The 16,125-nt window shown below is 38.9% G+C and overlaps 1 protein-coding gene across 1 annotated transcript; it reads left to right on the forward strand.

Moving 5' to 3' along the window:
* Positions 1-1,345: 1,345 nt before the first annotated feature.
* CNIH1 (cornichon family AMPA receptor auxiliary protein 1) lies at positions 1,346-15,379 on the forward strand. The gene is made up of 5 exons (XM_047079633.1): positions 1,346-1,492; positions 6,696-6,764; positions 10,698-10,810; positions 12,227-12,370; positions 14,463-15,379. The coding sequence occupies exons 1-5, from the start codon at positions 1,412-1,414 to the stop codon at positions 14,488-14,490; spliced, it is 435 nt and encodes a 144-aa protein (XP_046935589.1). The 5' UTR covers positions 1,346-1,411; the 3' UTR covers positions 14,491-15,379.
* Positions 15,380-16,125: the final 746 nt, after the last annotated feature.

The raw sequence follows: 16,125 nt of genomic DNA on the forward strand, positions 1-16,125 counted from the left end.
CTTCCTTTCCCTCACCACTGCTTCCAGTCAATCAAGTCCTGCTGAGCTTATCTCTCCATACAATCAAATCTGTTCTTTCCTTTCTCTCGCCCCCTTCCCTGCTTTAGTCAGTGCCTTGTAGCTTCTTCCTGGACCTTTGCTGTCTCACACTCCTCCAATCAGGATCATGGTACATAGTTGGGCAGTTTGTATACCACAAAATCTGCTTGCATTCCTGTGCCCTAGGGTGGACCTTGTGATTTGCACAAAGGTGCCACATAATCTTGGTGGTATAGACCTGCACTAAAACAGTAGCTGCTAGCTACATGTGGCTATTTACATTTTAATTAATTAAAATAAGTAAAATTTAAAGTTTAATCCCATAATCATACTGGCACATTGCAAATGCCTAATAGCCACATGGGGCTAGTGGCTACTGTGTCAAACAGCACAGAAAAAGAACACTTCCACTGTTGCAGTAAGTTTTGTTGGACAGCACTGGATAACTCTGCTTCTAAACCAGTCTATACAATTTGCTAGTGTGAATGATCTTTAATGCTAATCTAAATATGTCCTTCTCTTGCTTAAAAGCCTTCGATGATTTCCACTTCAATCAGCACCGATCAGGTAGCAGGGTGGTGAATCAATTTTGTGGGTCACAACCAGCGTAAGAACAAAACCAAGCTTATAAGGAAGTCCTTTTATGATCTGAACCCTCCCGGACCCCCTTTCTAAGTTTCTAACACTGTTTTGTGCTAGGTTCGACTAATTTAAGAACTGCTGGTGGTTTCACCTAAGACACTGAGCTTTCTTCTTTCTTTCATCTCTGTACCTTTGCTCATGCTTAATCCTCTTTTTGGAGTACTGGTCTATCTTCTCTTTGCCTGGACAACTTCTACTCATCACATAAACCTCAGCTTAAGAAACAGCTACTCCAGGAATCCTGCCCTAAACGCTGCAGAGCGGGATGGATGCCCTTCTCTGACCTTTCATCACAAGCGCAGACTTCCCTTAACAGGGTCATAAATACTGTAATGATTTAAGTGTTCCTTTCCGGCACTATACTAAGTTCTTTCGGTGCAAGTATGTTTCCCCCCTTTGCATCTCAAAGGGGAAACACAGTGCCTGGAACATAGTAGACACTCATTCAATAAGTATTTGTTCAAAGAATAAACGAGGGAAAAAAAGAAAAATAAATCAATCAGTTGCGCGGACAATGTAAGTGCGTCGTAGACTTCGGCCATCAGAGGGCGCCAGCGCACCTCGGCTGGTGCGCAGGCGCGCAGGGAGGGCGGGCACGGCGGCAGCGGCAGAGGCGGTGGCGGCGGCGGTCGTGGCTGCGGCCGGGGGAAGTGAATGGTTTTACCCAGAGGGCCCTGCGCCGCCTTTCTCCGCTGGCACCGGCGCCGCTCCCTGCTCCTTCTTCCCGGCCATGGCGTTCACGTTCGCGGCCTTCTGCTACATGCTGGCGCTGCTGCTCACCGCCGCGCTTATCTTCTTCGCCATCTGGCACGTGAGTAGCGGGGTCCGGGGGAAGGAGGGCGAAGAGGCGGCGCAGCTTCTTCACGCCCGGGGTCGGCGGCTGTCCGGGCGGCGACGGCCCCCGTTGGTCCGTCCGCACGCCAGGGGCTGGGGCCAAGGCGGGGCAGGCGGCGCGGCCAGGGCTCCGTGCGCCCCTTGTCTGTAGGCCGGGGGCTGCAGGTCCGGGAGGAGCCGAGGCGTGCGGTGGACCCGTGGATGCACCCGCTGTGTCCCCGAACAGGCCGCGCGCGCGCAGCTACTCCTCCCTGGATGGGTGGGGCGGCCGTGGTCCCGCCGGGCCCTGCGGGACAGCGCTTCGCTGGCGCGGACCCTCCGCGGGCCCGGGGCTCCGCGTCTCCGCATCCCGGGGAGATGTGAAGGGCGCACGGAGGCATGCTGCGTGCTTAGCGGGAATGAAGTTTGCCAAATTACTATTATTTAGTCACATTGTCTTTCTTTTCGGGTTTCCGCAGGAGTGTGGCCCAAATGAGATAGTATACTTTAGATGAATTTCCATTGCTGGTTTCAGCACTTGTTGGGTACTTTTCGAGTAGAATGATTTTTTTTCAGATTCTGTTTCCTTGTGAACTTTGATGCAGATTGGATTGATTACTTTGTTGACTGCATCTCCGAACTTTTCCCCTAAATCATACTTTGACCGCCAGAGTTTCTCAAGAGACAGCCTTCTTTTCAGGGTAGCTGGATTTAGTAGAGATAGTTTTAATTTGATTTTGAAAATGCTCAGAAATCTTAAATTTTCCTAGGGCATTTTTTTTTTTTTCTTTTTACTCACATCATGCCGCAGGATTGAAGCACATCTTTACTGGTTCCTGTAAGGAACAAGGAAGTTTCCCCTGACAGTTCTACAACAGATTTCGAAGGATTCTTGTTTCTCTAGCACAAAATGAGAAGCAGCCTTCTGGAAATCAGCATTCATTAAAACATTTATCTTATATTTGCTTCTGCCCTCATATCCTTTTAGTACCTTTTAGGATATTAGTTTTCATTTGAATGATTGGACACGTTCAGTCCCATGTAAATTTTAAGTCCTGTGTCATCAGCCCTATAACAAGGATTTCTTATGGAACATAGAGGGGCAGCGTGATTTAAATAGCAGTGTCTTGTAAAAAAAAATCTCAAAAGTAGAATGATATCACAAATTACTCTCTTTTGCTAAAGAGTGTGATTGTTTATAATTTTTTTTTATTAAAAAAATTTTAATGTTTGTTTATTTTAGAGAGAGAGAGCAAGCAAACAGGACAGGGGCAGAGAGAGAGGGAGACACAGAATCCGAAGCAGGCTCCAGGCCCTGGGCTGTCAGCACAGAGCCTGATGTGGGGCTCAAACTCACCAACCTCAAGATCATGTCCTGAGCCGAACTGACTGAGCCACCCAGGAGCCCCTGTTAATAATTATTTTAGAACCCAACTGCTTGTATAGTGGGGAATACTTACTTAGGTAGGCTGTTAAGTAATTCCTCCCTCAAAATGCTTGTGGGTAGGAACCAATAAATTAAGAGCGTTTTAGTCTCTTTGATGGAAGAACAATAAATAAAGATAATTTCAGATGCAAACTAGCTCCACTTTAGTAAGCCTTTGGTGGACGTGAAATGTGTGATTCCCTTCCATTTGTATGTGTGGATTTAAGTCACTTCCTGCTTGATGGATGGTAAGGATTCTGAGAAGAGAACTGTGGATGGCCACGTTTACAATTTGAACAGGTTGTGTTTAGCTTAAGGAATACCTGAACTGAATTTTTAAAAAAATGGGTAATTTAGTTTCAGCTTTGAAGTGAATATATGTCCGGGTGAACTAGGTAATTTTAAGTCCTGTTACAGAATTAAAAAAAAATTTTAAGACTTCATTGGTACTCCGCAGAGTACAGAGAGCCTTATCCTTAAGGATTTCTTAGTTCAGAGTATTCTACATCCTTTGGGAACAAATTGAAAATTCCAAAATATATAGTTTAAATTTTTCTGTTAACTACATAAGGTTAACTACATAACCTTCAGTTTATCTTCTTAGGTAGTTTTAAGTATCAGAAGACTCATTTGGAAATTTCAGTTAGAAATTCAAAGAATCCTGTTTACATTAACTGTTGTATGGAGGTTATTTTTTGAGTTGATGGTTACATCTCTCTGTTTGGTCCTAATTCACGTGATTGATGCTCTGTAGGGAGTAGAGTTGGGAGCATAGATTTGTTTGAACGAAAATCATTCCAAAGACAGGCATCAAATTTGAAGGTATCCTGAATTGCATAGTTTGGTATCTTTAGGAATATATCTGTTTTGTTTTTGCACTTGGGGGGAAATTTTGTGAACGTCTTTGTCCAGGCACACAGTAACAAAAGATATGAAAACCACTAGGTTAAGAATCTTTTCAGGGGCGCCTGGGTGGCTTGGTCGGTTAAGCGTCCGACTTTGGCTCAGGTCATGATCTCACGGTCCGTGAGTTCGAGCCCCGCGTCGGACTCTGTGCTGACAGCTCAGAGCCTGGAGCCTGTTTCAGATTCTGTGTCTCCCTCTCTCTGACCCTCCCCCGTTCATGCTCTGTCTCTCTGTGTTTCAAAAATAAATAAACGTTAAAAAAAAAATTAAAAAAAAAACAAAGAATCTTTTCAGAAGAGTTTTGAAAACTCCAGCTTGTAGCACTCATTGCAGTAACGTACTCGTTAAAAGATCCCTTGAAATCACCTGAACAAAATGTCCAAAGGAGTTAGTTTTAAAACATAAGTTTTATACTCTGCTGTTAAATTGGATCTTTGTTATAGGCAAGTAATTTTATTTGCAATGACAGTCCTTATCTTGATCTTTATTATTATTATTTTTTTTTTTTTTAATTTTTTTTCAACGTTTTTTATTTATTTTGGGACAGAGAGAGACAGAGCATGAACGGGGGAGGGGCAGAGAGAGAGGGAGACACAGAATCGGAAACAGGCTCCAGGCTCCGAGCCATCAGCCCAGAGCCTGACGCGGGGCTCGAACTCACGGACCGCGAGATCGTGACCTGGCTGAAGTCGGACGCTTAACCGACTGCGCCACCCAGGCGCCCCTTGATCTTTATTATTAAGATGCACTGGGGATGTATCACAACAAATGTCAGGTATTTGACTAATATCCATAAGTAATCAGAAATTAGTATCTTCTAATTGTACATTTATATTTTTAGCATTTATATGTGGTAGGGTTTATTAGCAAAGGCAAATGCCTTTTGGTGAGTTCTGTATTTTTTTAAGCTAGGGCTCTCCACCCCCCCACCCCCCCCCCCCGCCTTTCATTCAATAAATATTGACTGAACACGTAAGTATGTGCTAGTACCAGGGACATAGCGGTGAATACAGCAAAAAATTTTTGCTGTCATGGAGTTTACATTTTAATTATTTTTCTTCTATTCGTATTTTACTTATAATTTTTTATTTGATCAGGTTGTTGAGTTTTATAAAATTTTAGAACATTTAAAAAAAAAAAAGATCTTTTGGGGTGCCTGGGTGGCTCAGTTGGTTAAGCGTCTGACTTCAGCTCAGGTCACGATCTTAACAGTTTGTGAGTTCGAGCCCCGCGTCGGGCTCTGTGCTGACAGCTCAGAGCCTGGAGCCTGCTTCGGATTCTGTGTCTCCCTCTCTCTCTGCCCCTTCCCCACTCATGGTCTGTCTCTCTCTGTCTCAAAAATAAATAAAAACATTAAAAAAAAATAAAAAATAAATAAAAAAAAAGATCTTTTTATGAAGTGAAGAACTTTAACAGGGAAATAAACTAGCATAGTGAAAGCTAGAAATACAGAACTCCATTGATCACTGGTAATATTGAGTTAACACTGTCTCACATACGAGGATACTATTCCTAACCTACCAGAGGAAGGGCACCAAAGGAAAGGTTCTCTGTTCCCTAGATGACCAGTGACAGCAGCTAAAGCAGCTCCCCCATAAACTTGGTGCTTTTGGCTTCTTATTTTGAGTGGTATGTTGCCCTTATTGATTTTTCAGTACATTTTGATTTTGAAGTTATGTGTTAAGTGACCCTAAATGTTATAGCCACATTTCTCCAGATGTAGACAGAAACATTCTTGCCATATATTTTATAAGTGGATGAGATCTTTCTCCCCTATTGCATTTATACTTGTTTGGCTCATCACACCATGCGAAGCTGGTCTTACCTGGGTTACCCTTCAGTTTTTAGTTTGGTGACCCTAATGAAACCACCTGCAAGTGGTAGGAATATGCATATGACACAGAAGGAGGTCAAACTGATCACTTTTATCGTGGCCTTGAACAGGGCTGCTTTTGCTTATATGATGCCTTTAGGTACAATAGAACAAAGAAGTTCTGCTCCCGGTTGGGGTAGAATAATGAGAAGAATCCTCCCTCCTGATTGGACACAGGCTCTCAGTGCAGAGCCTGGTGTAGAGCCCATGACCACAGGAGCACGGGCTGGCTTTGAGCTTCCACCTGGCCCTGGCCTTTTGTCTTGTAGAAATTGCATGACAGTATGTGGCGATTCTGGCCACGAAGTTTGAAAATCATTTGGTGTTCCTCTCTATTCTGAGGCTCTTTCTTGTATTTCCAAATTGAAGTAGGACTTTGAAATGTGAGCACAAATGGGGGAACAGACTGAAGCATGTGAGCCCATCTCTGGTGTCCCACTGAATTCTGTGACCAGAGCAGGGCATGCACAAATGATGAAAAATACTTCACCCCGAGGGGCACACAGACCTGTACATAAATACTTCAGTGTGAGAAATGCCATGTTGGTGGCATTATAAAGTCCTGTGCTATGTGGATATTAGAGTGGCATGCAGTTATTTTGGCCCAAGGGAGTCAGGGTAACCTACAGAGAGGAGCCAACATAGGAAGAGGGTTTTTATAATGAAGAGTTTTGGTAAATAGTTGTGGGTGAGGGAAAAAATAATCTCAAGAAGAAAGAATAAGTTGAACAGAGGCACTGAAAAATTGAAAATTGAAGATATTTATTATAGTAGTATAAGATCATTTAAATGATACTAATTTAAACATGTTTTCAGTTCTTTAAATCTGATTCTGGTTATTAGCACATAGTGAATTTACTGTAAATTGGTACATGTAGTATACCCTACTTTTGCTTTGTTTTATTAACTGAATTTAATTATCATTTGATGATGGGGCAGGTTTGTTGCTGTATTGTAATAAAGTGAGAGGTCCTAACTATTTTAATTTTATTTTAGATTATAGCATTTGATGAACTGAAGACTGATTACAAGAATCCCATAGACCAGTGTAATACCCTGAATCCTGTAAGTTATAATAAAGGATTTTTCTGTAGATTTTTAACCTGTTTTTGCTTTTAACTTGATATAATTTAAAAATGGCCAATATTCTCAGTAGCATGATATAGTTGTACTTTTTTTGAGTAGGCAGAATTTACAAAAATATTCTTTTTCCTGCTTGACTATTCTGACTATTATTAATCTGCTGGTGATCTTGTCAGCTGTCATACTAACATTCTTCCAATCTGCTTTTTACATTGTCGGCCAAAGACAGTTGAAAAGGTCAAAAAGATTAAAAGAGTCAAAATTGCATTAAAGGTGTGTACTGCTTTTTAGTTTAATGTTTTAATGCTACATTCATTTCATGGGGAGGGTTAGGGCATTTGTATCTGTAAAGTGTTCTGTTCGGTGTGCTCATTTATATGCCTGTTGAGGTTTATGATTTCATGAAGTTTCTTACTTTATGCAAATGTTTGCTTGCTGGCCCAGTCAAGTAGGGAAAGCTGTTAAATGCTTATGCATTTCTGAAATGTTATAGCCATAGGCACTTCTATATTACATTATTTGGTTCAGTGTTTGAAAGTTGGTTAACATACAATGACTTTAATAGATGGTAAAGTTATTCTTATGTTGTGACTTACTGTGAGGTAGCCCGGAAGTGGAGTCTTCAGGAGCATGTCTACTTTTTTTTTTTTTTTTTTTTTTTTTTTTTTTGTTTATGTCTATTCTGGAATTAATTTTTCACTCTTTTTAGGTGGATAGCTCTGTCCTTAGGCTCTGGACTCATGCTGCCAGAATTTTATGGATAATAATTTATGTACAAATGTCTACATAGTTATTTCTGGTATATATCCACTCTCAATTTCTAAAACAGCCTTGTCTTACACGAAGTTCTGAGCTCTGATGGATTTAGTTATAATGCGGATCGGCTCCATTGTGCTTAGGGGTTTTTATACATATTTTTTGACTTCATTTAGTTTATTCATTTCGGAAGATTTTACCTTTAGCCTGTAGGTTTGATTTTGCCTAACTGGTCAGAAACTGAAAGTTATTTGAAAGCAGTGGGTACGTCTTCAAGAATACAATAATACAATAATTCATCTTTAAAAGTTAATGAAGATGAAAACTTGTGTAGACTTGAGTTGTATGAAACTGTAAGGCACTAGCATGCTAGAAGGATTTTTGGGGGGAAAGATCTATAAAGTTAGTTTGCTACTTTATCATTGTTTCCTAGATAAATATGAGTGATGGAATAGATTTCTAGCTTGTCTTTAAAGAACTGCTACAGTAAGACTATGTGGGGACAATTAACAGTGTTAACTTACTGGCTCTTTCTCTGCTGTTAGGAAACAAAAGAGAAGATGAGTCTGCTTTCTCATTGGAAAGTAACAATGTTCACTGTAAAATACCTTAACCCACTGTTGAAACTAATTGTTACCAAGAAATTAAGAAACCAAAATTTGTTTATTAATGACAGTTTATTAATAATATTCTATCTTCTTTGGCTTCTCATTACTTCAAATAACCAAAAAATGATGAGGATGAGAATAGCTGAAATCAGATGAGGGCTTTCCTGGGCACCAGGCCCTGTGCTAAGCATCTCTACTTGGGATTTTTCTTTCAGTGCTTGTGACAGTCCTAAAGGGTAGGTGTATTGTTATTCTCATGAATAGGAGGATAGGCTGAGGCTTAGCCAGGTTGAAGCACTTTACTAACAAGATCAAACAGCTAAGGTAGAACCAGATTTGAACCCAGACCTCCACATTTTTAAGTTCAAGCTTCGGTGTTTCCCTAATTTATTGTAAATTTAAGAGGGACTAATTTCATTTTTACATAGAACGTGTGATTTCTGACTCTTCTTCATGGAAGGAAATTCTCACCTTAAAAAGATAACTTGCTTGGGACACCCCAATGCGGCATAGATTGGGAGTTTTTATACCAGCACAAGTTGCATTCTGGATAGGGTGCCGATAATTGGCTTGCTAGCAGTGCATCTGACAGTTTTCCCTATTTAAAGTTTGTTTTGACAATTCTGCCAAAGTATGGGGGAAGACAAGTATTCTATGTTAAAATGTGAACCTTAACTAGAGAATGTTACGATTTGCATGTTAAATATTATCATTTCAGCCATATTTGTGTGAAGAATTTTTTTCTGGATACTAGTTTTTGTGTAAACATTGGTTCCTAAATGGAATAATTTTTGTGCCACTTACCAGGAAATTTCACCATTAAAGAATGATTGGAGTGGGCTGGTTTTTGTAAGAGATGTATAATAAAAGTGTCTGGATTTTTTTGAGATGAAGGGAGTGTGGCATTGTTTCATGTTAGAACTGGAAGAGTTGCAGATTATCTTTATTATCCCTCTTACTAAAGTATATTGTTAAGAGCAGTAGAGATCATGCTTTCTAAATCATTTTTTCCCCATATCTCAGTTTGGAATTGTAGGATGAAAATTTGGATGATTTGTATTGTTACCTATCACTTGGCTTTAAAGAGCTGAAGTACTTATTATAAGGAAAAGAAAAATCCTGTAATTACACGAGTATTATAAACAGCTCTAGTGGAACTCCTAATATAGTGTATCTTTTTCTTGGTCTGTCCTGGTTGTAGTCTTTGTGTTTCAAAGATTTCCTGTGGATCTTTTCTTGTTTTCTTGCAGATGTTTAATTTTGATCTTAATTAAATGGTGGCTTAATGGTTCGTGTTATTTACAAGTTTGTATACATACACAGAGTTTATTATATTAAGTTTGTAGAAAATATCTGGTTAGTGGTATAGATTAGTTGGTTTTACTGAGATTTCATTTAAAATATTCATTAAAAAACTTTGCTTTACAGCTTTGAAATGAAGAAAGTGATTTGGGAGTAGTAGAAAGCAGGCTTGAATATGTAGTACAATTGCATTGTTTCTACAGCGATGGTTTCCTTTCAGTAAAGATCTGCTGATGTTGAGGATTCATATAACTTTACCTTGATACGATGTGAACATCTGAGAAACTGGCTTTGCATTTGTGACTCATAGGAAGTTCTTGGCCGAAACTTGAAATGAAATGTTTGGGACTTTAAATAATTAGAGTCATTAGGCTGAAATCTTTAGGATGAGAAAGGCAATTAAAACTAAAGCATGAATTCTTGGTTATTTTATAAAAAGTATTTCTCTTCAATTAATTTTTCTCTACAATCAAATTATTTTGTTTTTGAGTTCTGAGCTTCTACTGGTCTGCTGTGCCTATAGCAGTTCATTGGAAAGCAGGCTTAAAAGAAACGGGAAGGCCATGTGAAATCAGAGCTCAGGAACTAGGGAAATTTCCAATTTTATGGTTCAGAACTCTGTCTTTTCCCTCCTACATTGCAGAATGCACATTGTTTGCATCTGTGTATATTAGTGTTCTTCCCCCTATGACTGTGCTGAGATTATTGGCTTTTGGCTTTCCGTTGAAAAATGACTTTTGTGATAATGTGGTGTGGTTTGCTAAATATTGTATATGTAGCATTCCTGGTTTCTGTTAAAAGCTTTAAAACATTAGTGTGTAAAATAATCTAAAGGGAACTTTTGTTTTTGTGGATTTTTTTTTTTTTTGTATCATGTTGCATGCGATCAGATACCTCATTTTTATATTTTTATCATTGTTGAATGGTGGGAAGTATTCCAAGTGATTAGCAAATAACTGAATAGTCTGGGTGGTAACTTTGTATAATTTAACCTGTTACTGTAAGAATTTGAATTTTAAATTTTAAGTTCTATTTATTTTCTTAGCGCGAGCTATATCATCTGGTCAGTTTGCTTCTAATTCTGCTTTTGGTAAAAATTTAAATATGGAAACAACACTCAGCATCTTTCATCCCTAATTCTAAGAAAACAGTGATTTTGCATTATGGGAACTTGGTTGCCACCTGCTTTCCAACAGCATTTGACTTAATGCCAAGGCATTTTGATAACTGCCTTGTATTTTTCTTCCAGCTCGTACTTCCAGAGTACCTCATCCATGCTTTCTTCTGTGTCATGTTTCTTTGTGCAGCAGAATGGCTTACGCTGGGTCTCAATATGCCCCTCTTGGCATACCATATTTGGAGGTAATATAGATATATTTCTAATACTTTTCCTAATTATATCTTACTTATACTATGGTTATCTTACATGCTAGTCACCTAAATGAAAACTGAAAATTAGTTGGCATTTATTTTAAGTTTATTTCGGATAGAGAAAGAGACAGAGTGTGAGTGGGGGAGGGGCAGAGAGAGAAGCAGGCTCCAGGCTCTGAGCTGTCAGCATAGAGCCCAACGTGGGGCTCTACCTCACTGACTGCGAGATCATGACCTGAACTGAAGTCAGGTGCTCAACTGACTGAGCCACCCAGGCGCCCCAGTTGGCATTTATTTTAAAAATCAAGTAGATGAACAAATAGCTGTTTAAATACCTTTTATGGCACTTACTTTGTTAATCTTTAGAAGTGTTTTTCAAAAAGTGAGGTTTAATTTGGATACAGTTATGTGTGCAACTCTGAAGCCCTATCCCTGTCTGTTACCCCTGCACCTCCCAAGGAGAGCAGTGATCTCTGTGAACTTGAATTAATTTTGCCCATCTTTGAATTTCATATAAATCAAAATGTACAGTGTGTTTAACTTCTTTCTCCATTTTTACTTTATGATTTTAAATTTGGTTGTTTATAAAATATATTCATTTTTTATAACTTTTAAGGTATGTCAGAGCTACATAATAGAGTTAGAGGTTTTTTGTTTTTTCTTTAATAGGCACGTTAAAATCTCATTGCTCTTCATTTTAGGAAATAGACTGAAAAAGTGTTTAGGAGTAAAGTGATACCACATCTGTGACTGAGTTTGAAATAGTTTTTTTTTTTTGAGAAAAACATGCATATTTGGAGCTAGAACAAAAAAGAGAAGGGTAGAGCTGTGTGGTTAATGTGAATATCTTGGTGAAGTGTTCTTTTCTGTAAGTCTAAAATTACGTTAAAAGAAAAAGTTAAGAGAAAAAAAAACCTTAATTTTTTATAGTTATTGTTCTTTTTCTTGTATTTATGAAAGTATAGGGCAGACCAGATGTGGCCTAAATAACTGTCCTGTTCTCATTTAGGAGCTTATTTATTTATTTATTTTAAAGTTTATTTATTTGGGGAGAGAGAGAATGTGCACATGTGCACGCACACGAGCAGTAAAGGGGCAGAGAGAGAGGGAGAGAGAGAATCCCAAGCAGGTTCCAGTGCAGAGCCCAACACAGGGCTTGATCCCATGAACCATGAGATTATTACCTCTGCCAAAATCGAGAGTCAGATACTTAATTGACTGAGCCACCCAGGCGCCCCTAGGGGCTCTTGTTTTAAAATTAAGATGATAAGAGGAAAGAACTCCACCCTGGAACTAAAAGCACTCTTCCCTGTGTGGACTGCCTCTCATTGTAACAAATGTTATTTGAGGAGAAAAACCCTCCTTCCCATCCTTTTTGGAGTGGCTAATGGACTGTGTTTATTGCAGGTATATGAGTAGGCCAGTGATGAGTGGACCAGGACTCTATGACCCTACAACCATCATGAATGCAGACATTTTAGCGTATTGTCAGAAAGAAGGCTGGTGCAAATTGGCTTTTTATCTTCTAGCATTTTTTTACTACCTATACGGGTGAGTTTAAAAAAGAAAATGAATATATAATTTCACTTTGCTGCCTAAAAAGTTTGTAGGCATTACAGTCTTAACACCTTAAAATCCACTTGAAGAATAACTCAGCGTCTTGAATGGTGGTAACTGCTAATGGCACAGTGCACACCAGCAAATGCACACACGTTGAATATGAATAAACTGGTACTTGTCGGGACACCCAGCTGGTGTGCGGTCAGAGTCAGAAAGTTTGGTCAGGGGTGCTGCTTCCTAAGTTTTCAGACACAGTAATCCTCATTGTCTGTGCAAAGTGATGGCATTGAGAAGATTGCAAAAAAAAAAGTGTGAGTTTGCCAAAATGTTTGTGCTTGGCTTCACCATCTCTCTTGCCATGGTGTTTTACTTTTTATCATTCTTTACAAACTGTATGCTCTGCCCTTTATTTTATGGCTTGCTTCATCTGAATGGGAGCATGAAAGAAACAGGCCTTTCCTATGTGATGGTGCAGCGATCGACTCCTCTCCCTTTATAGCCATGATGGACTGCATCATTCCTCTAGGCCAGCAGTCCTTGACCTTGGCACTGTTGACATTTTGGCCTGGATAAATCTTTGTTGTGGGGGCTGCCCGTGCATTGTGGGATGTTTAGCAACATCCCTGGCCTCTACCCAGTAGATGCCAGTAGCGCCTGCTCTTCTGCAGTCATCAAAACCAAGAATGCCTCCAGACAGTGCCAGATGCCCTCTGCGGGGCGCAGTCAGCCCTGGGTGAGCACCACCGCCCTAGGTGTACTGGAGATGGAATAAAATGGCTGCTCATTAAAATGAGGGAAGGGGCACTCTCACACGTGGGATTGTATTTCTTTAAACTGCACCAATATACTTTTCTCATCTTTTATTGATATATATTCAGCCAGAGAGAACAGTTCCAACTGATTTCCAAAATAGGAAGAAAGTTGGCCATGTAAGATGGAATTGTATTCATTAAGCTGCTTTCTTATTCCCTCTTCTTTTTGTTACTGGAGAACTTGCTGAGTATTAGATGGTAGGTTTATATTCATGTTTCTCTTTACGTTATATGTTTCCATTACGGAAAATGATGAATGAAGTGCTAGACTGAAATTCATGGACAAGATATGTTATGCTTTTAGAGGTTATACCTGTGAAAATGAGTATCCATTAGTGCATCTACAGACGTTCATTTATGAAACAGATAGTGAATAAGTTCTAAACAGCAAAATGCCATGTGTCATTTTCATTTCCTGTTAGTTTTCATTTTTTCAGTTTCTTTAACAAATAACTGGAACAGTGCTGGCATATAGTGGTACTTGAGACATATTTGTTGAAAGAAAGAAAAGAAACGAATGATTGAATAAATGAGAAAATCAGACATGTGCACTTGTGGGCATGTGGTGGCTCTATGTCATTTCATTTCTGCTTTTAAGTTGTTTGTCGAGTTTGCTCAACTCTTTGCTTTGTATATCCAGTTAGAGACCCATGCTTTGGAACCATGCCTTTCCCACCTTACTCTGGTAGAGTTGGTCTGAATCAAAGGGTTATTTTTTATTTTGCTCACTTGTGCCCTTTTCTTTTTTAACACTCTTGCTGTTGCCTACAGCCTTTCTCTGATGGGAAAGTTCCTTAAGTCACCATTCCCATCTGTAAAATGGGGATGATAATGGTACCCAACTCCTAGGACTGCTTGGAGGATTCAGCGAGGTCATGTACATAAAAGACCTAGTGGAGGGCCTGGCATGAAGTGAGCCCTTGCGAGATGCTCACTGCTATTATTAGACAACTCCAGAGCAGTGCACTGTTTGGATGGCTTCTCTAAACTCTGATCCCCTATTAAGCTTTCAGCTGTGCTGTTCTGTTTGCTAAAATTGGAAAGAAAATAGGAGACAACCACAGCACAAGCACTGAGCCAAGTCCTACCTTAGGCAAAAGTCCATAAATGCAAATTAAGATTGTCTCGTGAACTGGTCATTGGTCTTTTCATTTTCTGTGGTGGTGTGATATCATAAACTAGTTGGCTGTGTAAAGCAGACTCAACTTTTTGGTGCTTTTTGTTTTTATAATTAGGAACGTTTGAATTAATAGGCTTTTTCTTCTTTTCAGCATGATCTATGTTTTGGTGAGCTCTTAGAACAACACACAGAAGAATTGGTCCAGTAAGTGCATGCAAAAAGCCACCAAATGAAGGGATTCTATCCAGCAAGATCCTGTTTCCAAGAGTAGCCTATGGAATCTGATCAGTTACTTTAAAAAATGACTCCTTATTTTTTAAATGTTTCCACATTTTTTGCTTGTGGAAAGACTGTTTTCATATGTTATACTTGGATAAAGAATTTAAATGGAATTACGTATAAATTAATATAAAATGATACCTCTGGTGTTGACAGGTTTGAACTTGCACTCCTTAAGGAACAGCCATAATCCCTTGAATGATTGCATTAATTATTGACTATCCTTAGTCCATTGGAAGCTTTTGTTTATAGGAACTTGTAGGGCTCATTTTGGTTTATTGAAGTGCCATCTAATTATAAATTAGCTGTAGATATCAGGTGCTTCTGATGAACTGAAAATATATATCTGACTTGTGGGAAACTTCATGGGTTTCCTCATTTATCATGTATGTGATTATATATGGACACATTGACAAAATAAGAAGAGTGGGATTTTCTCCCCTTCAACTTGAATATTATCCCTGTATATTGCATGAGTGAGAGATTTCCCATTATTTCCATCAGAGTAATTAATATACTTGCTTTAATTCTTAAGCATAAGTGAACATGATATAAAAATATATGCTGAATTACTTGTGAAGAATGCATTTAAAGCTATTTTAAATGTGTTTTAATTTGTAAGACATTACTTATTAAGAAATTGGTTATTATACTTAATGTTCTAATCTGGTGGTAAAGGTATTCTTAAGAATTTGCAAGTACTTTAGATTTTCAAAACTGAATGAGAGAGAACATTGTATAACCGTCCTGCTGTTCCTTTAGTGCAATACAATAAAACTCTGAAATTAACTTATTTTCAGTGCATTGTTTTAAAGATTACAAATAGCTATTTCTTACACTTGCTTAATCCATAATAAAGACATATTACTGTCAGTTTTTAAAAAAACTAGTAGAGTATTACATTGTGTGTGTGTGCGTTTTTTTTTTTTTTTAAGTACTGTGCCCAGATCTAAAAAGAATGTTTAAAATTTTTTTTTTAACATTTATTTATTTTTTGAGACACAGAGACATAGCATGAGTGGGGGAGGGGACAGAGAGAGAGGGAGACACAGAATCTGAAGCAGGCTCCAGGCTCCGAGCTGTTAGCACAGACCCTGATGCTGGGGTTCAAACTCGAGAACCACAGAGATTGTGACCTGAGCGAAAGTTGGATGCTCAACTGACTGAGCCACCCAGGTGCCCCTAGAAAGGAGTGTTTTTAAATGGCTAAACACATTAGTCTGTGTTGTCACTTGACAAGATTCATAAACATTGATGCCACAGCATCATCATTTTTTGTAACCAATTTAAAAAATTGTGGCATTTGAAGTGTTAACTTTGTTTTTCCTTTTTGAAACAGCAGGTTTTAAGGAAAAATGACTCGTTAAATTCATTTTTGCTGCTGCTTGTAAGGCAGGTAAACTATGGCATGTTTTTGTAAGAATTCTTGTGCTTTATTTGGAATGAGGTAGTTAAGGCAATTGAAGATAGTGTAAGTGGTTCAGAAGTTTCTTTTTTTTTAAATATTTATTTTTGGGAGACAGACAGAATGTAAG

The sequence above is a fragment of the Lynx rufus genome, unplaced genomic scaffold (assembly GCF_022079265.1).
Source record: "Lynx rufus isolate CCGP_SWC_20201006 ecotype Redwood Valley unplaced genomic scaffold, mLynRuf1.p SCAF_17, whole genome shotgun sequence".
Classification (NCBI taxonomy): domain Eukaryota; kingdom Metazoa; phylum Chordata; class Mammalia; order Carnivora; family Felidae; genus Lynx; species Lynx rufus.